We start from the raw sequence: 27542 nt of genomic DNA, 5'->3' as shown, positions 1-27542 counted from the left end.
ATATGCTGATTCTGACGGCTCTCACTCCGAAGACTTATCCGAGCTTAAGCAGTAATTTAGAAATCCCTAAATTAAAAATCACTTTGAGTTAAACCAAGCATCCAAAGAGTCAATACACAGTATCTAATTTTGTGACTTTTTCAGAGCGCATTAATCCTCCCAAATGGGAGCTGACAGGATATCACATGGTATTGTAGCACACCAGATACCTCAGGAAGCAATTACCATGAATACATTTTCTAATAAACTTGTACCCATCAGATGATAAGCAATTAAACATGCGTAATTATGGTTTCCATACAGTAATTTCTAAGCTGATTAGGTTTGTGTGCTTTACAACCTGAATGGGAGAATATTAATAGGGCTTTGGTTTGGTGTTGCTGGTTAGTGGTGGCAGCTCATCAGCAAATCATATGCAAATGAGGCCTCAGGAAGTGCATGAAGCCTCATTCCTAGCTATTACTACTGTCAGGGGAGGGAGGGACATGTCAACGGGCAGCGCACACACATGAATACGAGTTCACACACGCGTCGCTGAAAGGTAGGAAATTATATATTCTCTCTACGTGCTACGTGTATTCATGTGTTTGCACTTCTCTATTCTCTGGCAGCAGAAAGCTGATTATACTTTGTGTCAGATTCATCCAGTTTTACAGTTTATTTTCAGCTACAGATGCTGCATGTTGAAAGATTTACAGCTGGTTTATACTGGGTACTGATACCAATATACTTCTAATTTAATTAGAAGTAAAGTATTTATTATGGCACCCTTTCTAAATGATTAATAAGTTGTGAGTTTATTAATTAAGCTATAGCCCATGAGAGGGAGTGATGTTACACTGAATATCAGCACGGCTGTGATTCAGTTGTTAATCACAGCCGTGCTGATATCGAGTATAACATCACGACCTCGAGTGTGATATTGTTTTTATACAACAGTTCTGCCATTTATTGGTTTACAGTAATAAGTGACAACAGATTATGATTTGTTTGTTGACATCAACATTTTCCTGAACATTAGCTTGCTAGATTTAATCTCTAAGTCTCAGTCTCAGCTCAGTCTATGCCAGTTTTTTTTTACAGACTTAGCCAAGCCTGAAGAAGTTCAAAGCCCATCTTGTTCGCCTCGTGGTGTTTTTTGCTCTTCTCTAATTTGTCTGATGTTGTATGAGCACACCTGGAGGTTTGTGATGAAGTATCCAGGCTTCTTTTCTTCTCTTCATCCTCTCTGGACGACCAATCATAGTTTTAGTCAAATGTTATATGTGGGAAAATGTTCATAATTGTGGTGCAAAGTTTGCTACAATTCAAGTTAGATAACAAGTGAGAAGTTGGAAGTCCCAGTGATGTTACATTGTATATCAGCACTCTTGGAACGACTCTTGTCCAATCAGATTACTTTGTTGGAACTAACTGTTGTGTAATGATTCATAAATAATTTAATAACTCTTTATAGATCAGTTATAAACCATTAATAATAACATCTGTTATTTTTGGCTGGTGTTTAACCTTTTTAGCATCACACTTGCTCTTAATGAATCATGAGTTTAGCTTCCCTCTATTGGCTCTCTGTGTGTTTTAGCATTGATTTTTAAGATTTTACTGATCACTGTTGAAGCCCATCAGGGTCTGACCACCTGTTTTTTGTCCCCCCCAAAGGTCAAGGCTCAAACCTAGAGGTGGCCACACCTCCTCCATCAGGGCCCCTCGACTATGGAACGACCTGCCCGAGGAGATGATTAAATCACTTTTTACAGACCTGCCTTTTTGTGATGTCCTCTTTTTACCTTATTACCTGTCTTATTTATATTTATAACTCTTATTACTGCTCTGCTATTCTTTGATTTCTAAGTTTTTAGAAATCAAAGAACAGCCAGTTTGTAATATTTTTTTCTTTGTCTTTGTTCTGTTTGATTTATTTTAACTTGTTTGGCCTTCTGTTGGCTCCCCTGCTTTGTAAGGAACTTTTAAAACCTTGTTTTTAAATGTGCTACATATAAATAAAGTTATTATTATTAGAATGTGAGAGACATTCATCCATTTTCCATAACAGCTCATACTTCGAGGAGGCGGGGGTGGAGTCTATCTAAGCTGACACTGGACGAGTGACCAGTTCATCACAGGGCTGACAAACATGTTCACAAAAAAAACATTTTTAAACTTTTATTTTTAAAACATGAGTCACATTGAGGGTCAGAAACCTGTTTTGGTCTGGACAGCTGTGTAGAAATGTCCAGAATAAATCAGGCGATAAGATAAAAAACTAAATAAGCAATTACTGTCCGACACCGGTCAGTTTAAAGTTACATCTTTCAGCAAATATTGATCAAATTGGACTTTTAGAGCCACCGAGCTTCCTCCGCCCTGTGATATTGCGAGAGGACCTCTGTGGCTGAAATACATGACTGATTTCATTTCAAATCTCAGCCACTTTCTCCTCTGACAGAGCCGGTGAACCAAACATTTCATCTGTACAAACCTGCGAGTCTCTCTTATACACAAACCCTCAGGGAGCGTGATACATCTTTTCTTTGTGGCTTTACTAAGGCTACCATTCAATCAAATGCCATTCGCCGTGAGAGCAGCCTTTGTGTGTGTGTGTGTGTGTGTGAGAGAGAGCGAGTGTATAAGAAACACCAAACAGCAAAGCAGTATAATCTGTTCTGATTTATTATCAACCTGAATGTTACTTTTCACACAAAATATATAGTTCTCCTTGAGGCTCTCAGTATACATCTTAGATATATATAGGGATTCATAAAGTCATTCATTGTCTCTACAGTACATAGAGGGAACAATCTGTCATGTTGCACAAAATATCACAATATATCAGTGATGGAGGGACGCACTTAGCAACAATCCCAGTATAAGTTAAATATTGTCACTATCGATATAGGAACTATCTCAGTTGGTATATTTCTAATACATTTAATATTAACAGATGTTCATGTAACAAACAAGTCATGGTGTAAAATGTAAGATCGATGCAATGAGGAATAAAAAACACCTGATATGTTCCAAGAATCATGATTTTTTTCTTTTTTTTAAGACTCAAGAGCATCTGCGGGTTTTTAAAATACAGATGTGAGCGGGATACAACAATACACACATACATACACACACACACACACACACATACACACACACACATACACACACACACTTTAACATGTGATGCTGAGTATATAAGTGTTTGATTCAGATCACAGAGGAGGAGGAGAAGAAGAAAGAAGTGAGGAGTTTGATTTCCAAAACGCTATCCAATACTTCGATTTGTTCAGAGGGGTATGATCTGTACAATATTGGGATTTTTACAGGCGAGAACTTCATTTACTTCACATGTTATTAGTCTAAGTGTACTATAGTTGAGCTGCAACGATTAGGCGATTAATCTATCAGCAAAAAATGAACCATTTTGATATAGATTCATCGTTTGTGTCATTATTTAAGCAGAAAAGCTTAAAAAGCTGTTTTTCTTTGTCATATATGACATATGCAAATTTTAAGATTTTAGGCATTAAAGTAGCATTTTATAGACTAAACGACTAATTAAGATATTAATATAATGATATCTAGTTGCAGCCCGACTATAGTATGTTTTAAATTTGCCAAAAAGCGCCTGTATCCATTTTTTAAGACGGCAGATAGCTCATTTTGGAACAAAAACCTTCACTTGACATCACGTAAACAGCTTGTCAGTGGCACTAAAACGGTATGTTCAGGAACAACATCACAGTTATAGAGGACCGGGGTTCATATTGACAAGAAGTCTCACAGTAGGAGGGCTGATCTAAGGTCCCACATCAGATCAGATCAGATTAGATCCCACCGGGTCCGCACCCTTCTCCTGAATCGCTCCCAGATCAACAGTCGTACTCTGAGGCAAAATCTTTGCGAATATGGATCCAGGTGAGATACCTGGCACGACATTCATAAGTATACAGTATATATAGAGGTGAAGAGGAGGCAGAGACAGAAGAGAGAGAAACAGAGCGAGGAGAAGGAAGGGCAGAGAGAGATGTCAGTCTTGAGTGGGCTGAGGAAACCGGTGCTCGGCGAGCGAGAAGAAGGTGGTGGTGGTGGTGGTGGGGGGGGGGGATGCGATGCCTTCACTGAGGAAGCGCTTTCAGGATGGCGTTCACCTCCTCTGCCACGGCTGTCAGCGCAAACTCAAACTGCTCCTGAGGAGGAGGAGGAGGAGAAGGAGGAGGAGGAGGAAGGGAAGAAGAAGTTTAAGTGTGTGTACAAGTGTAACAGCTCAGGAATGCCATTTAAGAATGATTGACAGCTGCTGCCTCCTCTCTCCTACATGTGTGTTTGGCCACAGATTTGAGGTGAAGGTGAACCACTCTGTGAGCTTTCAACTTGGGAGTGCACGCACACCCGGGCACCGCCATCGATCCGGCCAGGTGTGTCTTAAAATAAAGCTTTTGAGTAAAGCTCCCATCTGTGTGTGTGTGTGTGTGTGTGTGTGTTTGTTTGTGAATCCGACTTTTCCCAGAGGAGCACAAAAGGGGCTGATTGATGTTTGCCCGATGGACCTGTTGTTTTTATATTCCTCTCCTCTCCCCAGGCTGCAGGCCACGGGGTCCTCTCACAGAGAAAAAGTACGTAGGAGTTTGGAGGGTGCAGTCTTTAGATGTGTCAACACATAGCCTGCCATAGTCTGGCCCGAGGATAGGCTAAATCAATACGGAGGAGTCACCGGTGGCCGTGCCGTTGGCTTCTCAGTGGAGATTATGTGGAGTGATTAGGTTTTCTATTTTTACGTGTTCTGATGTTGTGATAGAGCCAGAAAACATGTCGGTACATCCAGCTATTTCTAGACCGCAGTTATTTGCGCCTCTATCTAAATCCCAAGTTGAGTTTAAAGTTCTGCTGTTTAAAAAAAAAAAAAATAGACACAGCATTGTGTGCAGCTTCGCCGTGCGGTTCACGCTTACGCCACTGGGGGGAGATCAATCTCTGCTCGACGGATCAGAGACGGATGGTTAGAGAGGAAGAAAAAATGAACACACATGCTGTAATTACTTCACGTTGATGTCTGTCAAAAGGAATAAGCAGAAGAAGAAGGGAAATAAACGCTCTGTTGTTGTTGTTTTTTACTTTTATTGCGAGCTCTTTCAAAAATTCAAAAAAATAAAGTGGCAACATCAGGATAGAGGTAAAAAAAAAAAAAAAAAAAAAAAAGATAATTGGTTGTCCAATCCTTGAAACCTAGCTCCAAATTTCATACCTCATTACAATCTAATTTCTGTGTAGACTCAGCATGAAGCCACAAAGTGGAATCAACAATATTCCAATATAATTTCACTTAGACGTGTCAGAAAAGAAACAGAGAGTGCTTGAAAAGCTTTTCTGCGGCGAACAGAGCAGGGCTGTAAGAGCAGCCTTAATGAACCATCTACGAAACACTGGAGTCTGTTAGCAAGCAGCGTCCATAAATATTATCACCCACTGCTGCAGCATGATGTTTATTATTATTGTTATTATTATTATTATTATTATTATTCCTTCCAGTTACGATGCAGAAACAAAACACCCAACCTGGCATTAGTGGATGAGAGGAAACGCTTTGTACACGCCCTGAAACATTTCCAAAAATGTTGTGAGGTGAACGACCTGCTGTGAGACTAAAGAGCTGTATGAAATCTACAGCACTGGACAGTGTACATATAAAAAAGCCAGACAATGCAATGTCAGGCAACATTTGTGATATCTGATTAATAGTTTCTGTCATTTTTCAAGCAAATAAACCAACATTAGCTCGTTTTAGCCTCTCAGATGTGAGGATCTGCAGCTTTTTTCATGTCAGATATCGTTATCAACTGAATGTATTTTGATTTTGGACTGCTGGTCAGATAAAATAAGGCATGCTAAGACACGATGACATGCTCTGAGAAACAGGGATGGGCATTTAATAGATAAAAACTGAAGATTTAACAGTCTAGGATTAATAAAATAATAAAATAATATTCATTTAAGTGATAGAAATGAAGCGAAAATCTTATAATCTTGACGTATATGCTGCTGTATATGTTATATCTTATACATATCATATATATAGAAATAATATATATATATATATATATATATAATATATATATATATATATATATATATAATAATATATATAGACTTGGTCCTGTGTTTTGTGATGAATGTGGAACAGTGAGTTATTATCTTCCAAGACAATGTTTTTCTAATCCTGCAGCAGTTATCAATTACCACATCATTTTCCCCGATCCTGTGCACATGAAGTAGACAATCGTCTATTTGAATAACTGCAACCCCTCCTTTCTCCATCCCTTCCCTCCTCCCTCCCCCCCTCAGCCCCCTCCTCCCGTCTCCCCCACCTCTCTAACTCAAAGCCGGGGACCTTACCTTTGTCTGGACCATGCCAGCTCTCTGGTCTCTCAAGTGCTCCAGGGTAGCGGCAATATCAATCTCTTTAGCACCTGCAACAGACCGAAAATTGGACTGAGTTCAAAGCAGCGGAGTAATCCAGCTCACATCTGTCAATCTCTCTTTATACTGGGCTCCCTTTGGAACAGCACAGCGATTGAAAATTATTACATTCATCCCTCGAAAGACTTGGACGAGAGCCACAGACTGTTTCTCGATAAAATATGCAAAAGGATATTTTTGGGGGTCTGGGAAATAATGCGTTCAAAAAATGCTTTTCTGTGAGGATCTTGTTGAAACATTGGTTTAGATTATGTCCAGCTATCAAGTCCGCTAAGAGGCAACAATATCTTTGTATGTAACAAACTCTGATTAAAATGATTTACAGCCTTTGCAGGAGCCATACTGATGATTAACCTATGCAACAGTTGCTCGCCTTCAGCACTGATCAGCTGCTGTTGAGTTGAGTCAGTTCTGGCTTTCGAAAGGTGCGTCGTGTTAATCTGGAAATCTTTCAAGCAGCACACTGGAGCTCATTTGAGAGAATAGACGGAGACAGAGAGGGAGAAAAACCACGAGGGAGCCCCTCGAACTCTCGAGATTTTTCTTTTTGAAAATGAGACAGAGAGAAAGAGATGGAGCGAGAGTGGAAATGTATGTAAGTGTGTGGGTGAGAGAGTGAGTGAAAAAGGATTTAATGCAGCTGGACTACTCAAAGTACTCCAGTGCTCCGACAAGACTTTCATGTTTCAGAAGAGCTGGATTCCAAAGTAAGTCTGAAGAGAGGCTCTCCGACCAAAGAAAAAAAACCTTTGGAGAGTGAGATTATGTTCATTTTATACGTTTCGATTCTGCAGCAGGAAACAAAAGGTTAAAAAGAGACCGGGTGGCACCTTTCATCACCGCGGACAACGCTGCATTCGTGACTGAACCGCATGAACTCCATCAGTACGGGTCAGTCTTATTACTGTTTTACAGACAGTAAAGGAGCTGCAGCAGACGAAAGCGTCCTCCTAACCCGCTCGGATGGGGCTGGGATCGGAGGAGGAGGAGGAGGAGGAAGAGGGCATGCAAGGGAGAGTGAGGGTAAAGGGCGGGGGTCAAAGGGCGGAGGGCAGAGGTCAGAGCCGAGCTATGGAGGGCTTAAAGGTGACGTAAAGCTGCCTTTGGAAGAACCTAGCTCTTCTGCAACAATAGATATCCACGTCCAAATGTGTTCTTGGAGAACTTTTGTGCGGGGTAACCAGCTCACAGAAAAACCAGTTTATTCATCTGAACTCCACATCTACAACTCCTGCTTTGAGATTCGGCTAAAAAATAAGAGTTTGTGCCTCGTCACAAACTAATCCTGAACATGTAATAACACACCCACATCCTCAGGTTGACTTAACTCGATTTGAGGATAATACTTTCTCCAGCAGACGTCCATGATGCTCTGATTTGTTATCATTTTGTGCTTATTGTGTTCCTTTAATGTGTGTGTTTTATTTTTTTAATCATAAGATGCAAACTAGGAGCCAATACTGCAGAAAATAACGTGAAAGTAACTGGACAGTCGGGCACTTTAGCTTATTTTTGTGTAAAATAGGAAAAACAGAAGAAGGGTGAGCAGCAAAAAAGCAAACTATGGATTGTAAAGAATAATCCAATAATGAAATAATATAAGCGCATTGTTCCCATTAAATATTAAATATTGATTCAAACCACTGGAGCAACATTTCCAAATTCTGATTTTTAATGTATTTCGCCTTTAAACATTTCATTTCCATGCATGCGCTGTCTAAATTCATGTTGCCGTTGTGCTTGCAGGTCAATATGGCGTGACGGTAGCTTAAATAGATAATTACTAATGTGGGAGCAGGTTTTCTTTTTCATTTTCCTCCCCTCTCTCTCTCTCTCTGTCTGTTTTCTCTTTGTTCCACTCTCTCCACTCTTTTCCAGCTCCCTCTCGTGTCTTCGCTGCCTCTCTCCAGGCCTCAGAAAAAGTCACCCTCTAATGCATCCCCAAGACCCTCTGTGGAAAATGAGAGGCTTTAGCGTTGCCAGGGCAACACTTGAACGCAAGCAGAAAGAGTGAAAGGGAAGGCATTGATCGTTACCTTTAGCCATCCTATTGAGGACCATGTCAATCAGAATGTAAGTCCCACTCCTGCCAGCTCCATCACTGCAGAGAGTCAGAGAGAGAGAGAGATGGAGATCATTAAGGTGGCAGAGTGATGCTTTAATCTCAGAGTGTTTCTCTTATAAGGAAACAAATTGCTCATTTACATCTGCATCTGCTGAGACACTGTGGAGTATATTTAAACACAAATTAGTCTATGCATACAGACACACGCTGCTCCGTCTGCTTAAGACCTGACTTTAACAGAAAAGGATAAAAAAGCAAATGGCAAAAATAATCTTTTAATATTCTCAGAAAAACACCTGAACAGATCTCAATATGTGACGATCCAATAAACGTTAAACCTTTGCACACGAGTGCATGTGTGGTCTTGAGACTTGCTCGGCTATTGGGGAGAGGGGAATGGTTTCTGAGGCACACTGGGGACAAAGGCTTTTAAATGAATGCACCTCAGGAGCAGAGGAGAGGTTGAGAGGCCAGGGGCGGTTCGAGAACAGCTTTTGGAGAGCCTTGCTTTTCCATTACTCCAGAGATAGTCTTATGAAAAGCCTCCCTTTGTGCCCGCCGGCCATTCAACGGCTCTGCATGTTAATTGCAAACAAGGCGTGCACATCTCTCTAATAAAGGCAAGGCCAATAAAACAGGAGAGCAGGCCTGAGCACCACTGCTTCATTAATCCACTGCTAGACACTCAGTCCATACAGCACCCTCAGAGGGAGAGCGGGCTGCCTGGCCCCACGCATGACTTAACAGGATGTGACTATTAAAAGTGGTCAGACAGATACCTGGTGTTTAATACAAACCAATCAAGGCCAGTTAACTAACTCAACCAAATGGGAAATGGAAGTGTCTTTTTTCGCCACACCATTTCCATAAAGACACAGACACAGTGGAATAAACAGCAGCTCCAGCGGACCCAGATAGAGTAAATGGACTGAACGGGTTTAAAATAAACAGCCTCTCCCCTCCAATAGACAATCGCTATCCCAATTCAGCGAGGGTCAGCCACTGTCAAGAGGTTCAAACAGTTATACTTGCCTGCAGTGAACGATTATCGGGCAAGATCGACCCCGGTAGCACTTGTTAACCTTTCTGCAATAAGAAAAAAAAAAAGAAGAAGAGAAAATTGGATGTTATTGCGAGTTTGACGACAAGTCGCCTCAAATGCACAAAAATCACACATCACTGATTTCTGCTGAATAATAACGGTGTTAATTAAACACTCCTGCGCCGTGGTCAGGATGAAATTAACGACAACAATAATCAAAGGAACACGGAGATATGCACCCTCCTGTCAATCAATCATTTCATAATTCGAGCGCAGAGGAAAGAAATGCATCTGTGCGTGTGTGTGTGTGTGTGCGTGTGTGTGTGTGTCGCCGCACCTTAAATAAACTGAGCATCATTTCAAACAGCGTTATTGTGACATGCGGGGTTTGATGGATGCGGCGGTGTGATGTTGTGATTGCGGACCGCCGACGCATTAACCCCGGCCAATTATGAATGTTATACACCACGGGCGCGGTGAAGGCCAACAAGCCTTTTCACACCCCGCTGTTGCCATGGAAACTACACTACACCGAGAGAGAGAGAGAGAGAGAGAGAGAGAGAGAGAGAGAGAGAGAGAAAGCTTTCCGCGTCTTTCCATTTCCTCGGTTTTTCACCTTTTTCAGCGACAACACGAAAAATAAATGTCTGAATATTTCATCATGCCTGTCGTTTAGCTCGTCTGTCTAGTGTTACTTTTTCAAAATATTCATTATAAATCTACATAAAGCACACTGCATGGACACACTGTGATATACTATAACGTCTTCTTACTGCGGTGTTGTGGCTAAATATACTAAATATATCATGTTTCTATAAATATTTTAGATTGAATGATGCCAGCTTGTGCAATATTTTCTTCCCATATATCACTTCCATTTCCACTTCTGTGTTGTTTGTACTTTGTATGTTGTATTTGTGAGTCTCTTCTGTATTTGGATCCTAAGAACTACAACTGTGAACTGCATTTCCTACGTGTGCTTGCACTTCAAAGCAAAGGTGTGCTCTATTTGATGTCAGCGTGAGCTTTGAGGTTTGGTTTTTTTTTTTTGCCACGATGTAGGTCTATAGTGACCGAAAGCTCAGTTTCATTATTTCAACACATGCAATGCGCATAGATAATATGAAAATGTGATAAAACTGCTTATATTTAAAGTAAGCCACTGCTGATTTTGAAGGAGAATTGGTTTCTTTTTGATATTTTTGTGTATTTTGCATGAATTAAGTGAACATATAATAAAAAATAAAAAAAAATCTGAGTATTTCCTCGGTTAAAGAGCACACTGAGATCCCATGCAAGCCAGAGGAAGGAGCAGTGAGAGGAGGAGAGGGGAGACAGAGAGTCAGGAGTGAGGAGAGAAAGACAGTTTGTGCACAGGCCTGGCTGAGGAGACACAGTTTCCAATGATCACTTTTGTGACTATGCAACTGGGCTCATATTACTAGCTGCAACATCACAAAAATGACACTGGCAACCGCAAAATACCGAGTTGGCCGAAACCGTGAAAACTGTGAGCGTGCAGTACATCACGTGGACTTCATGAATCACATAATCAGAGAGAGAGCCGCTTTAGATTCCCAATAACCTACAGCAGCATTAATGGAGTTAGATCAAGGCGATCTAGTCGTCTCAACAGCAAAAAAAAAAAAAGGAAAACTTATGTATGTAATCAAAACACATCTCAAACCTGCACACCAATATCATAAATAAACAGAACTGTCTGCGAGCTACGCCCGGGTTAATTAGAAAGAAAACAGCAGCAACTCTGTCAGGAAAGGATGACATGATATCACTGCACATCCTCTCTCTCTCTCTCTCTCTCTCTCTCATCTGCATTACAAACCAGAGGGACAGACTTCCATCCACAAATCAGATGCATCTATTCTCATTTGGAGGGCTTTTCCTATCCCTCTGGGTTCTCCCTGAGGAGCTATTGCTGCTCTTCTGCCAGAACACATTATATGGAGAACAGAGTGAGGTTATTCAGTCACTAGCTTTCCCACTCTCCCGTGTTTTTAGTGAGACAGCTCTCATTTAATTGGGTGTTTGAATTAGGTGTTTTCTCTCTCTCTCTCTTTTCTTCCCAAGCCAAGCCAGGCAGTGCGGGGCTGTTAATTTGCTGCATCACATGTGCTGGAGGGAGGTAAGGGAAATAGGCCCAGGATGAAAGGGATAGTACAGAAACACAGTCCTTATTAGAACAACCGTTCTCTAGGACACCAAAAGGCAGAGGGGGCAAAAGGGAGACGGACCAGAGAGGCGCTGACAGAATACAGGATATCAGGGAGGATGATTAAGAACAAGCTGAGGATAAAGGCCAGCTGTAAAGGTGGAAAAATCTGTCTGAAATCAGCTGAGCTGAGCTCCAACCCAAACCTGCGGGATCCTTCACTCTACCTGCGGAAGTCTAAAAGGGTCCTGGCCGAGTTGGGGATCCCGCGGTCCATCCAGGACAGGAAGTGGAACTGGGTGACGGTGCGTGTCTCGTTGGTCTGCAGGTTCTTCAGGTAGAAGCTGCGCACCAGGAAGTCCTCACACCAGATGTGCTCTGACACCAGGTTGACCTGAAGATACAAAAAAAAGACTCTGTCGTATCTAGCCATGAGAATGAACTAACTTTATGTTTTAGTTTCATCCAGTTCTCAGACACACAAGTATTTTTTATTCATAAACAAACTGTGTGGAGTGTTAGTGTTTAAGACATATGATTATGTGTACATGTTGTCATTAAATTAGTTCATTTGTTTAGAGAAACGACACGCGGTAATCAAAGATACAAAATGTTCTTTTGGGGAATTTGTACTCTTCATAACAAAGTTTGTGCGTTGAAATGAGGTGTAATTACGTTAGATACCAAAGAATGCAAGAATAATGTGTTCGTTATGAGTGTCTTTATTCTGGAGCCTGGAACAAAGAGCTGAATTGTTGCTGTGAGCAGTTTAAGAGATTAATACACGTTCAGTGCCATTATTAGGTACACCTGTAATCAAACACAACAGCGAAGCCATGAATTCTACCTTGTTCAGGTGTGACACTGTCGAGGTTAGTAATAATCTTCCTAAATGTACGATTTGTGGCAGATCCCTTAGTCTAGACTCTAAAACCTGATTGGCTGGTGTAAACTAGGAAGGCCAGCTCTAATACTACATGAGAATAATGGACTAGTTTGAAGAGTATTTACAGATCGTTCTCTTAAATTAAAAAACTCTACAACTTATCCAGAACTCTGCAGGCCAAGCACTTATGAAGACCAGACAGAGAGCATATATATATATACATATCCAATTTTACGGTCTTTGCATTGGTTGCCTATTAGTTTTAAGATTGATTTTAAGACCCTTATTATCTTTCAGATATGTATTTGGCGAATCCCTCAGATACTTGGCAGCTGGACTGCTAGTTGTACCAAGAACACACAGAGAGTTCACCTTTAGTCACTATGGCCCCATCTCTGCAACAATCTGGTCCAGTGTGTAAGATTTAGGAGTATTTCTTTGCAGGAATGCAAAATAATATTCATACATATTAGTATGTTCTAATTAGTGTATAATCGCCTGAAAATATGATTCATTGTTTTTTTGTTGTCTGAAAATGAGCCCTTTATATCTACAGTGAGAGCGGGTCCTCTTCCATGCAATTAAACTTTTCTCTTCTTATTGGCTTTTTATACATTTTATAATTGTACGGCCAAACATTGTTTATGTATTATCTGTTATGCTAGATTCAGTTCATTGTTATCTATTTCTGTTTTTTGCATATTTGCATAAAAGGTGCTATGAAAATAATTAAAAGTTTGAGTTTGTAATTCCTCATTAATTAAATTAGCAGTGGAGCCCAAAGTCAGTAAAAGTTACATTTGAAAAACAGTGTCCTTTGTTACTCAGCAGCTTTCATAGGGACTATTTTATTTGGTAGAAAGCCTTCCTGCTGAAAGCTGCTCACAGTGAAGTCAGTAAATTACAGACATTCTTGCTGGGAGAGACTGAGACTTGTTGCTGTTGAATTTTTCATTGAGCACCACCAATAAAATTCAATTCATCTTCATTGTATTAGGGTGGAGACAGAAATCTCATAACCTCAGTACATAAAACCAAAACGAACTAGATGGTTAGACACCACTAAAAGGAGAAAGTACGTGTTTTATAATTTGGATGAATGGATTCTTTAAACTTTACGGCTTTCATACCTCGTAGATGTGGTAGACGTCAGATCCTTCGTCGGGCCAGTAGTGATGACACTGCTTCACCCCGTTTTCAGAAAGCGGGGTCAACATGACGATGACGACGCAGCCGCTCTCCCAAACCATCTACACACCAGAGAAAAGACGTCACACACCCCCTCCAACAACTTTCCTACTCATCTTTGTGACGTTACACTGATATGTAGCTGATCTGTGCCACCGGGAGCAGCATATTGCACATTAAGCATCACACGGCAGCCTTGTATTAGAGTGAAATTGATTTCTTAATCTTGGTCAAGGAAGTGTGAATAAATGTCACCTCTCCGTGTGGGACAAATGATAAATGTTTGGGGCGGAGCAGCAGGAGGGCGCGTCACACGTCGCCCTCTCTCAGACGTCTGAGTGGGATCACAACATCTACAGAGCTGCTGCTCCATTTCATCTTATCACCAGCTAATGTGTCCTTGGGAGGAAAAAAATAATAATACAGGCCCACAGCAGCCATTAGGAAAATGAGGAGGAAACGTGGCTTTTATGATTGCTATAAAAACACAACGGCCTTGACTATACACTAATCACAAGCTTCTGTGATCCAACCCAGTGGACACATTACACGGCAACTGTGCCAACTGCACCAAGATGTGATGAGATTAGGGAAGGTGATAATGTGACGGAATATTGTCCATTTAGTCTTGTAAGATTTGGCAAATATTTGTCAGTAGTGGGGAGGAAGTGCATCCTTATTTTCCATCTCCAGCTCCAGTAAAAGAGGTTTGGATAGACGGTGGCCTGAAAATGACCGAAGTTGCCGCTCTGTGAACTCTGACTTTTTTTAATTCTGAGGTGAAGTGAGCAGGAAAGCAAAGGCCCACCAGAGCTAAGGTAATAGGCGAGAGGGAGGGGAGACGGATGGAGGAGTGAAGGATGAAGGGATGGAGGAATGAGGAGTGGAGGATTAGAGCAGAGCCGCCTTTCAGAGCTCTGCCTGGGGCTGGTGTGGATTAGATAGGACAGAGCAAAAAAGATTTGCCTCCTGCACGGTCCATTTGCATGAGAGTGGCAGTGTTTCCTCTGTTTGTTTACTTTTAATGGGGGGAAAGAGTTTTTTTTTTTTCTCCTTCCTCCTGCCACAATCCGAGGTTAACCATACTGAATAATGAATGGCTACTTCTTATTCCAGGACACAGAACTCATGTTCATTGTGTCAGTCAATCTGTGCCTAATTTTCCATTATTTTTCTGCTTAATTGGGAAAGATTTAGAGTTGAGTTCATGGCTAAATAGCCCATTTTATCAGATAATGGATATGCATTTATTCACCTGGCACAGAAGAAAATTGGCAGACAAACAAACAAATAACCAAACTGACTAAGAGATAATTATCAACTGTTTCATTTGAGGCACTTTCAAATTTACAAATTAAATACAGGAAACAGGGCTCCTTTCATTCCTGTTTGAGCTGATATAGACAATTAAGGTAGACTTTTTAGATAATGGGTACTTTTTTTGTAAATTGTTTCGGACACCAAGTGAGGACAGAGCTTGTGAGCAGGTTTGGTTTTTGGCTTTTAGATTAAAAAACAAAGAAGACTAGTCTCAAAATTTGTGTTACCGCCCTTCCCCCGGTCATGAACGAGTGCCAGCGTCTGTCCTAACACAAAGTCAGCACTATCATAATGATTCGAAATGAGTATCCGTTCACTACATGATGCAGGGTGCAGAGTGCAGGGCCAGCTGGTCTGCCAGGATTTATGCTTCACACTTTTACATCCTGGTCACGGCTAGCAGAGTTACTTCACCATATGGAGGTGATGGGCCCACTAATTACTACAGTGCTGTCCTATTAACACATGAGAACGCCACTTGGCAACCATGCATCATTTAAGGCATACCTCCACACAAGACGACACGTTAAACAATAGCCCATATCCAGTGATTAATGGCAGGTTCGTATGACATTTATGACGTGTGAGGGAATGCAAATGGCATGAAGAAAAATGCAAATATGAGCACACATCAGCATTATTACATATAATATTACACTTCCTGAGGGTGTGCATAACTAGACTACTATGTACACGGTACATATTCAGCTAGAGACAGTGTTTTATTGATGAGTAAAAGCAGAACAATTCCCAGTTTGTTCTTCTCATGCATTTAATCATATAAAAATATACATTTATACTTTGTCTTATACCTTTATTTGAGGCGTAATCGGGCTTTAAGTTTTGGAACTACAGTTCAATGATTTGTGGGATACACAAAAACAGGCAGTATAATGTTGTTATGGATTCTGTGAGTTAGCTGTGGGCATTACATTTTGGCGAATGGTGACCATTAGAAATATGCCAAATTGGCTCGTAGTAGTAGTTCCTGTTTACAATGTACACATGGATGTACCTACAACTATTCTTGGATTACTTTGATACTGAAGAAAACTTAAAAGCTTGATGATTATCAGGCAAGTTCTGGTGGTACAGGGGGTGTCTTTTATGATTTCCCAACAGATTTATGCAAATTTATTTGGGGTGGACATTGTAGTTATTATCCTTAAAAAATGCGAGTGAGTCTGAATCTGAAAGATATGTGTATCATGTATGTGTGCTCATGACTCAGAGAAGGATGAGCGCCTTTTTGACAAATATCGCAGCAATGATTCTTGTTTCCGATTGCCTGGATTACAAAATACAGTTTTAAGAAAAGGGGTTAAAAACGTTTTTTTTCATGCAGCAGATGGAGTATTTTCTTTCATACAGATGACAAGAAGAGTCTGAAAAATACTCTCAGAACAGTGATAAGTGTAATGACCTTCTCTGTTTTCCAACATGGATATTTTTAGGACAATGTAGTGCTTGGCTCTGTAACTTGAATGTGATGATACGAGTCTACAAGAGGCATAAATTCAGGCTAACTGATCCCACTTTGAGAAATTCAGCCGTTGCTTGAACACAAAAGAAATCTAGACACTCTTAGACCAAGAAGAAGAGCTCAGAATCACACAGGAATAAGTAAATCACTGAAAACCATTGGGTCAGCTCTGTTGTGTTTCTTCCAAACCGTCGTCATGGTGGAAAGAAAACAGTAAGAGATGAAAGACTACAGAGAATAAAGATGAGTATTACCTGCCAGAAGTCCGCCACGGTGGATGGAAGTGGGCCCTGCGAGGAGATGTAAGTCGGGTTGCGAGGGTCATGGTCCATCTGGGAGAGAGAGAACAGAGTGTGACACAGTGTTTGGGCGGAGACTGTTGGATGAAAACACAGTCTGGGTATGAAAAAGTCTTCCATCAAAGCCTCCATCTGGATGGAGGAATGGGAGCAGAAAACATTTGCCTCTGCTCTTCTTTTTTTTTTCATTCATTGATTCAGCCTCGCTCTGCTCTTTGTCACTTCCCTTCTGTCCACAAGATCTATTTTTTTTTCCACTAAATTAGCATATGAACAAAACCACACACTCCTATTGGTGAACTGTGAACATCACACAGTGCTGCACAAGATAAGCAACAGATATTTGAAGTGATGTGCTTTTGTTTGCCTGTAAGTTGAACTTATTTTAGTGACAAAGGGTTGAAGATCAAAAGACTTGAAGAAGAACTTTGCGGTCGATCCAGTGGAAAATTAAGCACACAGGAACCTCAGGCAAACTCATATCCATCAATATTCTATACAAAGAGAAAGATGAATGTCTTCTCAAATAAATACTGCAGCCATTCGATAGTGGAAAACTCTGCACCCTTGCCTAAAGTTTAACATAATGCACATATCTTTTATGTGTATATATCAAGCGGCAACCTCTGTGGCTTTGAAATTAGGCCAATGTGGAGTCGTAGTTCCTCAAACGTCCACTTGAGGCTGGCTACCGAGTAAGTCCCCATGTTGAAATGTCCAACTTCACAGCAGAAATAAACATGTTTACAGCCTGGTACAAACTAATTTCCCCGTTCATGACAACTGTACTGAGGCTGAATTTTGACATAACCCATCAGTTCAAATTATAGTGTTAAAGTTACGCATAATTAACAGTGTCGGCACTTTGATTGACAGGTAGGTGCCGTTACAGATCACCCAGCCCATTCAGCCCACCTCACGATCGACATCTTGGAATATCTGCCGATATTTAGATTAGCTGGAAGGCGAAGAGGCAGGACTGCCAAGATTTTGATGTCCATATACTTTCAGCGATGTCTTTTAATGTTGCCCCTTTTATATATTTGTTGTATATTACAGAAGATATTTGAATGTTTTATAGATTTTCTGTGTGTAGCCTGAAAGCCGATAAAGCTTGAAATCTAACTTCCAACCCTTTAAATATTCAAACCCAACGCTTTAATTCTTATTACCTTCAATAACCTGAGTTAACCATTCATTATCTTATCATTCAGGAATGTTCTCACTTTACGTAAGTTGTGTACAATTGTCTCTACAATGTCCTCAAAGGCCTCGTGAAATGCCTTACAGATCTCAATTTCTGTCATGCTTTGACGTGTTTCCGCATGAAACATGATATTGTGGTGGGACTTTAAAGCCTGCAGGCGGCTGATGTGAGTGAGCTGAATGCTGAGGCGGGACATAATGACATGGGGGACTTGATTTGAGGGATGTGATTGAGACTTGATTGAGGAGGTGTTGGCTGGGGTCGCCCCCCTCCGTGAAATCAATGATCACATTTTATTGAATGGAATTTTTATGCACACCCTCGAGTGCGAGATGCATCAGGGGAAAGATGTTGACATATTTTGCAGGAAAGGAGGCGGGTGGGTACATACCGGTGCGTTCTTGATGTATATTTGGCATTATAATGATAGATGACTCACCCAAACAGTCTATTACTTATGGTACACCTATCAAAGAGGCAAATACAGTAGTAAATTTGTAAAAAATTAAGGTGTGATTGACTCATTTCTTTGTATAGGATGACATCCACCAACAGAAACTGAGACTTTTTTAGCAGCACAGCCCCTAATTGTAACAGAGGGACTCAGGGAGGGACACATCTCTGAGCATTATATCAAGAAACAAAACAGCAGTAAGCCACAGGGTCGTACTTAATAATGGCTTTTTCATTCTTTAATAACTTGTTTTTCTTTTTTCTTTCCATACTGAAGAACAACTTGTCAAGGACACCGAACATGAGCCTAGAAGAACATCTAGTTTTTCATTTCATTTCTTTGTGTTTCTCTTTGACTCATCTGTCAAGCTCATAGACCTTAATTATGGAGCATATCTTCATGGCTTTAATATTACCATAATGCTTTTCTCTCCTCATGTTTAATAACCTCGACAACAGGATTAATTCTAAATGCTCTGAGCGGCTGATAAAACCAAACTTTAGTCCAATATCTTAAATAAAATAAAAAAATCTTTATTATTTATCTCTTTGTAATTTATTTTCATTATGGCGGATTAAAAATGTCAAATTGTTTTCTCGGGGTGATGTCAAGTCAGGCTCAGTAGAAACACACTGTTGTGTTCATTTTGCTGTTAAACATCATCCTTGCTACTGTAAATTATTTCTCTGCAGCTTTTAGCAGTAAAATACTTAATCAGGATCAGATTTGACATTATATATGCTAATTTATGATTTATAGTTCTATTAGCTGTATTAAATGTCTATGAGATGTCAGGCAGGATGTCAATATTCATTGTGGGCATTGTAGTAAATGATCATTGGGGGGCAGAAGTGAAGCATGACTGACTGAAATGTTAAATACACCTACTCAAGGGCTGGCTGAAATTTACAAATGTAACTGCTTTTCTATTGGAGAAATTTCCCAAAAGGACACGCAGGAAATGTTATGTTCATTACCCGCTGTTCTACTTCAATTAGGTATAACCGTGTTGTTCAATTTGCTCTTCATCCTTCCTGGTTGAAATTCCTCTCGTGGGTTTGTGTTAAAAAAAAGAATAATCTCCCCCACAGAAATGAAAGGGTGGTGCCGAATGCTCGCGCTGCCACTCTGTTTAGCCAATCTCAAGGACACAGACATGCTGTAGCTGTGTGTTGACATCCCTGCATGAATACTAAGGCGCAAACATGAAAGAGTAGTCCTGCGTTTCAGCTGTCCTCCCCATGCCATTGTGGGAAGAAGATAGACTACAACAAAAAGGCAAGGAAGTGCTCTTTGGTTAGAAGTAAAATAGCTTGTACTGAAATAGCTTGCACAAAATATCTGTTCCTGGAGAAGCGTCTCAACTTTTAACACCTTGCTGTAGCGCCTTGATCCTGTGTTTTTGAAAGATGGGGAGGGGGGCTTGGAAAAAAGCTTGAACTCATCTTAGATAGTTCGAAAAAACAAAAGCCTGGAGCACAGGTGGGAAATGGAAAAAAAAGCCACACAAGCATTTGACTTTGTAAAAAAAAAAAAGGCCAGACGTGACAAAGACAACCAGGCTTTGCCCACATTTCGTCCCACTGCACATTCCTCTGAAACCATCCCTCACGCTAATGATGCCGTACATCTGGGAGCGCTTGCATCATTTGTGGTCAAGCATTAACCATTATCCGAGGCTTCTTCCCCTGCGTGTATGCCACCCTGTGCTTTGCAGGGAGTTCCTTCTCTTTTTCCTCTCTGACCCCCGGATTCCCAGAAAGAAGCGACAGATTATTTACTCGTAGGCCACTGCCCCTGAAGCTAATGAGGAGGAAGAAGCCGCATTGACAGACATAATTATCACAGTTTTGCTGGGCTCAGCCAGGGGTCCCTTTTGTGGTGTAATTACTGTCCTTTCATCCACACACCACTGCATCCGCCATTACTTCACCCATCTTCAACATCCGTTTGTGATTTTTTTTTTTTTTGTAACTGCACCAAAAAAGTCTTTAGTAACTTTCCTTTGCGCCCTTTCTCTAGTGCATCAATCTGTTTTTTTTAACTAACTTCTCCCCCCTGATTGATTACGTTTATTATAATATTTTTCTATAAGATGGCAAATGTCGCACTACAGCACTGTTAGCTAAAAACTTCTATGAATATGCCATTAGAGAAAATGGAGGAATAAACAGAGCATCTAAAAGTCTCCATTGTTTGTTTCTGAAGATTAATAGGCTTTTAGTGCAGCTGTGTGTACCCCCCTCATCTATCTCCTCAGAAATTTTTGGCACTGTATTTGAAATGCATAGTTTCCTGTTGCCTTTGATGGAATCCCTTTTCAGCAGCCTCGGGGGAAATCATGACTGGCAATGTTTTGGGGAAAAATACAAAAAGGAAAAAGAAAAAACATAGCTCTCTCCAACACTTGGGTCTTTCTGGATTTGTGGCGGGATACATTTGTTTAGTCAAAAAAAATAATGTTTAATTCTTTTTAGTGCAGATGCAAAAATAAGAAAGAAAAAAAAGGGGGGTATCTCAATGGGGGTGGCCATTTTGAAAGCAGTGAAAGTAGCAATGTGATTCAGCAAGACACGCCAAATCCACAGAGGCTCCCAGCATGGAGAACAAAGTTTGAAAAAAAAGATCAATGCACTTTAATCAATGACAAGTCCTTTGAAACTTCTTTTTATCTCAGAGTAAAATCCGACCACAACAGGTGCTCCCGGTACAAAAAAAGGCTTCAGAGACAACGGCTATTAGCCACAACGTAGAGGCATAATGAATAAACAATACTCACTATTGGACTTGCGTTGATGTAATCTGAGTTGCTGTGGTTATTCTCCGCTTTCAAGGTGATCCTGGAATGATCATCTGTAATGGAGATGCATAATTCATCAACATACTTTTTCATTGTTTTTCCTTCCCCACACAATAATAACAGAATTTTGAGCAGCACAACGTAGGAATATGAAACTGAAAGGGCCGCAGGGCAATTTCACCAGACTTTCATCATACACGCACACAAACTATTCTGAAGTCGTGAACGCTCCACCTTCAAAAAGAAATGTTAGAATAAAATATTTTATCTTAAGATGTCTGTAAGTATCGAGCCCTGAAATCCTCCTGAAATCCAGTTAAAACTGCTTCTTCATCAGGACTGTGTGGGTGTGGCTTAATCGGATTTGACCAATCAGGATCTAGCATCATTTGAATTGGACGACAGTAACCTAGCAACCCACCAACTGTCATCGGATTCGAATTTCAACCGTTTCTAGATCCTGATTGGTGCATGGAACGGTGTGACATCACTGTGTTTGTTTATCCCTGCCCCCTTAGTTACTGTTACTATGACAATTCGCAGGTATTTTTCAAACTATGTGTCGTTTTGTGTTCACGCACGATTCAAACAAAAACACGTCCCGTTTCTCGTCAGCTACTGTGGCTTTTGTTAGTTAAAAAGGCGACTTTTATTAGTTGATTTTAGCAGGTGAAGCTCGTTAGTTTTTTTTACAAATACAAAGTTATTTATTGTAACCTGACATGTGGATGGTGACAACAGAAAAACATAGTTGGTCAGATTTATTCTTTAATGTTCGTATTTTCAAACAGGATACTTTTACAAGAGAAGAGAAATAACTGATCATTTTGGCAAACCTAACACGATCTAATGCTAGTTTGGCCAATGTTTTTTTGCAAGTCGTTATTGCTACTCTAAACTCTGATATATCACTTTCTTTGCTCCCACACAGTGGATGTCTCAGTTGAAAATGAGGGCAATCTGTAACCCCACATAATGATAGAGTTAGGTAATAACACACCCTTTGGTCAATTTTATCCAAAAGATGTCTCAAAGTCAATGTTCCCACCAGAATGAGGCCTTTACTGGTATTCAAGAAAAATGAGTTTAAGAAACAATACTATGACTGATTATATGTTTGTAAACACATTTTTCTTGAGTAGTTTTGGCTTGTTTACCCAACTGGTTTATGTAGCTCTTTGAAGCATCCATTAACAACAGTGATGAAGCTGCATTGCTCCAGCCTCGTAAACGGTGGGAACATTTTCACAGCTAGAAACATTTTGAAAAAAAAAAAAAAATGAATGGACATCTGAGCGGACTCACATACGACCACGGCATCTGAGCGGTTCCTCTTGGAGTTCTGCTCGCCTTGCCCCACGCCGCAGACGCTGGGCTCTGCCTGGTAGGAGCACAAGGCCTCCCACTCACGCTCCAGACGGTTCTTGTTCTTCAAGTGGTCCTCCATGTATGACTAGAGGAAAACAGACAGCACCTTAGCCGCCATTTCAAACGACAAGCCAGAACCGTGCAAAGGCCAGCTGAATTCATCTCAAAACATGGTTGTAAAAACTCATTCTGTGTATGCTTTTCCAGCAAATTTGGATTAATTAAACGGGAATCTGCTTAAGATAGCTTCACTGTGAGCTAACTAATAAATAAACTGGAGCAAAACAGTAAACCTTTGACAACAGCATCTCTCCACTGAAGCCATGATCAGGTGTCATGGAGCATTATTGTCCTAAGCTGCTGTATAGCGTAACAACAGGGTGAGGAGGAGGAGGAGGCTGCTGAAGATCTAGGTGGGGAAGGTGTGCTAATGTTTGCGTCTCTGTGTGTATGTGCATGTGTGTTTGACTGAGAGAGAGAATTAAAAAAAAAAGAAAAATCACACACAATTAAGACTCCTGAAAGGTTTGTCTGCATTGGAAATACTTCAGGGGTGTTTCAATCACGTCCCTCACTGCTTGCACAGCCACTGATAAGATTGTCTGCATTTAAGCCGTCGCTTGGAGAAGACAAAATTGAATTCGCTAGAGAGACAAAGATGGAAAAAGAGAAGGGGGAAGGGAAGAGGCCTGTATATGTGGGTGTGTGTGTGTGTGTATTCTCCCAAACCAGGGCAAGTCTTAGGGAGCTTAGAGGCTGTAGCTGGCAACACGGACCTTTTTTTAGCGTAGTGCCGTGTTTCGCTTTCACTCCTGTATCATGGCTCCCCTCCCAATGGGGTTAAATGGTTTAGTCCGCTATTGTGCGAGGCAGAAGATTACAGACTCATAAACTGATGTCAGGGATCAGCTGGCTAATACAATGAAAGTGATACCCAGATGTGCTTGGTTTTTATCCCATATTAAAGGCAGCATAGGTAGGCTGAGCAAAGAGGTGACACTCCATTGTTACATCCAACTTATTCACTGCTGTCTGTCAAAAGGGAAATCCAAGCCTTTTCAGAATATATACAATTCCTACCTAGATGATAATCACAAATAAGCTTGTCCAACACATAATAGGCAATTACCCTTTGATGGCTCATGAATTCAGACGTCATATTAGGTGACTTATAAGAATGTTGCAAATCCTACAGACAATGGAAATCAAGGTTTATTGTTAGATACTGTGCCAAAGGTGCCACTCGGGTCTTAAAAGTGACACTGTGAACAAAAAGAAAACTCTCAATGCATAATGAGAGAGAACAACAGTACAATGTGCTCTGTCTGAACCAAGCAGCAACCTCCATGGCTTGTGAAATGAAACCAAAAACTGCAGTTCCTCAAACGTCCACTTGAGGCTGGCTACAGAATGAGTCAGTCTCCATAAGTCCCCATGGTAAAATGTCCAACTGTACCGAGTCTGAATTTCTATATAACTCACCTGTTCAAAGATGTTACAGATGGCTTGATTGAGCCCTCAGGCTTTGTTCGCCTCGGGTTCACCAATGATGCCGATGTTTAGATTAGCCGAAGGCAGGACTGCCAACATTGCGGCGTCCAGAGCCACCCCACTCAAAACGGCTCTTCATAAAACCTGTGGGTGACGTCACGGATACGCTGTCCATTCTTTGTACTGTCAGTGGTCTGAACCCATCAATGACATACAGTGAGATTTTGAACCGTCACGTTTTTTTGAGCTTTTAATTTTATGATCTAGTTAATGTCATTTCTGATAGCAGGCTACACGTGTATATTTGCATGTGTGTTGTTGTGCATCGCCTACGCAAACACACAGCGCTGTCTTCCCGGGAAAATGACAGCATGCCATTATGGCCACTTGACAGAGCCTGTCACCACTATACTCTTGTCACCCCGTACAAGTACTCTCTGCTTGCCAGCCTGACAGCATTCCACCTCCCCTACCAATATTACATCTCCATGTACTTGATAAATCCACTCTGAATTGCATCCCATTCTATTCAAACGATGCCCTGAATCGATTGCATTCCAAATTCATATTTTCGTGAGCTTAATGCAATGCAGCCAGCAGGCCCTTATCAAGCCCTCCCGTTCCTAGGGGGAGGCAGTGGCCCATGGCGTATTCCAGAGACAGGGTAACGAAGGTTTAGTGAATGGGGGGATTATGTCTGCCAATCAGAGGGTTGGGATGGGAGGCCTGGGTGTCAGGGAAACAATGTCTAATCCTTCCTAAGCAGTCTCCTCGGCAGCAGAGGGTGCCGGGTGAAATCAGGATGAAGGGACAACCAGGGGAGCCAGACACAACAGGTAACACATTACTGTCAAGCTCCGCTGTCAAATTAAACTGAACAATACCGGTAACAGTTTGTACAGGGAGCTTTATGTTATGATAAACAGGAGGTGAGAGGTGAAAAGAAATGTATTAATATGTATGTTTTTGTGTGACTAATAATGGCTAAATGAAAAGAACACATTGTTTTGCCCTAAATGGAATCTGAATTGCTCGTAAACTAAATTTTAAATTGTGATTAAAAGCCACTGAGGGCAGAACATGTTGCACGAGTCAGTGGCTATTTTCCTGTGCCTCAGTCTATTTGCTTTTTGACAAATAATTCATCATTTATACAAAAAAACAAAAACAACAACTACTCAACATAATGAAAACGAGCCTAAAGCTACATAATTATTGATTTTTTTTTTTCTGTTTTCTGTAGAGAGGTGATTAAGCCGAGGGAACACAGCACTGTATCAACACTGTGACAGTGTTTCTGGACAGTAATGTTTTTTTTTTGTTTTTTTTTAATTTAACATTCTCGTGAGGACTGTGCTGTCCATGGTGCTGAATGCACTGCAGAGAAATAAAGCCACATGAGCAACACACGCTTACATCTGCTATCCATTTTTAAGGTCATAATCCTTCATGCTGCAGCTGAAACAGGCAAAACAAGAGACGAGAGAAAATGTAAGACAGCAGAGGTGTGTCATAACTCTGAAAACACGGCGGATGACTCAGCACACAGAGGCATCCAATTTCAAAGTTGGACGTTGTTATGCAAGACTTTTTAAGTCTTGAGGGGGGGCAAACAACCACTGACTGAGTATAAAGAATGGACGGCGTATGCATGACGTCACCCACAGGTTTCTGAAGAGACGTTCACCGCCATGTTGGCAGTCAGGCTTCTTCCACCTCCCAGTTAACCTAAAAGTCGGTGGACCTGAGGCGGGCTGAATGCTGCCTGGGTGCTCAAACAAACCATCTGTAACGGCACCTACCTGTCAATCAAAGTGTCTATGCTGTTAATTCTGCATAACTTTAAGCCTCAATATAATATGAACAGGTAAGTTATATAAAAATTCAGACTAGGTACATTTGTCATGAATGAGGAAATTATCTATAGGGACCAAAACAGTTTTTTGTACCAGGCTGAAGTTGGGTAGGGGCTTATGAAGATTGACTCCTTGCCTCAAGTGGTCGTTTGAGGAATTGCACCTCCGCACTGGTTACACTTCAATTGCATGTGTGCGAGGTGATCGGGCCTCAAAAAAAAAGAAAAAAAAAAGCATATATGCTTTGGAAAGTTGGGTATTCATCATCCTTCTCCACACGGTGTGAGCTCCAAAAAGCGAGAGAGGGGAGATGAGAGGAGAGGAGAGCAGAGATGGGGAAATATAGGTCTGAGATCAGTGATAACAAGGCAATCTCACACATGGTTTCATGTGAGATGGCGGTGGAATTTTAAAGAAGGACCCCTATAGGACATCTCCATGTCAATCATGCCATGAAAGAGAAGTAAAGGTCCCTGTGTGTTTTACCTTTCTATTTTACAATGCCTGCGTTGCTGCTGTGAAGAAACCGGGGCTAATAATAACAGCTCCTAGAAATAATTCACAGTGCCTCTTTTGTTATTGCAGGGCTAAATGCTTTTCTATTGTCAATGTTTTCAAAGGGGGCTTCACAAACAAGCCTTGACGAGTGCAACAAAACCCATCTATTACCACCAATACAAGGCATTACTCAGATTCACTCTCATTCATTATAGCCTCCCAATATAAAAGCTAGACATGCAGTGTGATGAATGCTCTCTCCATTAATGGAAACACTGCAAGGCATCTATCCATCTCTTTTATCAAGCTTGTCTCAAATGAATGAAGCAAAAGTTGTGCAGAATTAAAACAACACATTGTGTGTTTGTGGCAACCAAAAGCTTTTTCCAACCAACAAAATTTCTAAAACATCCAAATGACAATCAGATGGGTAATGATATTTCAGTTCTGAGCAGCTACCATCATGCAAAACAATGTCTGCTTTATTTTCTGCTGCAGCAGAGAGAGAGAGAGAGAGAGAGAGAGAGAGAGAGAGAGAGACGGAGGGGGTAAAAGATGAAAATGACAGTGGGGAGAGAAGCAGGACAGAATGATAAAGAGAGAAAATGACACAGTAAAAGGGAGGAAAAAAAGTTGGAGGAGAAAAAAAATGAAGACAAGCGAGCCGAGATAAAGAAAAAGGGAGAAAAACAGCAGGAAGAGTGATGAAAAAAAATAAAAAGCACCCAAAGATAACAGCGTTCTGAGGGGGGGATGAGGTGATGAAAAAGGGACACATCCAAACAGATAAACAGAGAGAAATCAAGCTGTTGGTTTTCAGCTCAGGGTCTAGCATATCCATAGACACAGAGAGCATACACTAATGATGTATGCTCATATGAAATAACTGAATTGCTCTACATCTATGGTTCCCAACCATTTCTGTTCCTCACAGTTGAGCTCATTTA

The 27542-nt window shown here is 40.9% G+C and overlaps 1 protein-coding gene across 1 annotated transcript in view; it reads right to left on the bottom strand.

Annotated features, from left to right (window-relative positions):
* Positions 1-3862: 3862 nt before the first annotated feature.
* Positions 3863-27542, bottom strand: part of ptprn2 (protein tyrosine phosphatase receptor type N2) — a 131527-nt gene continuing 107847 nt past the window's right edge. Inside the window, exons 14-22 of the mRNA XM_027274139.1 lie at positions 22688-22835; positions 21362-21435; positions 16877-16954; positions 13762-13881; positions 11973-12139; positions 9566-9619; positions 8505-8569; positions 6385-6458; positions 3863-4181 (exon numbers count right to left, since the gene is read on the bottom strand). Coding sequence (XP_027129940.1) covers positions 4110-4181; positions 6385-6458; positions 8505-8569; positions 9566-9619; positions 11973-12139; positions 13762-13881; positions 16877-16954; positions 21362-21435; positions 22688-22835 — 852 coding nt within the window. The 3' untranslated portion in view covers positions 3863-4109. The remainder of the gene's footprint in view (positions 4182-6384; positions 6459-8504; positions 8570-9565; positions 9620-11972; positions 12140-13761; positions 13882-16876; positions 16955-21361; positions 21436-22687; positions 22836-27542) is intronic.

Source organism: Larimichthys crocea, chromosome XXIII, assembly GCF_000972845.2.
Source record: "Larimichthys crocea isolate SSNF chromosome XXIII, L_crocea_2.0, whole genome shotgun sequence".
Lineage (NCBI taxonomy): Eukaryota > Metazoa > Chordata > Actinopteri > Sciaenidae > Larimichthys > Larimichthys crocea.
Note: the sequence above shows the minus strand (reverse complement) of the source record. Positions and strands in the feature narration are given on the sequence as shown.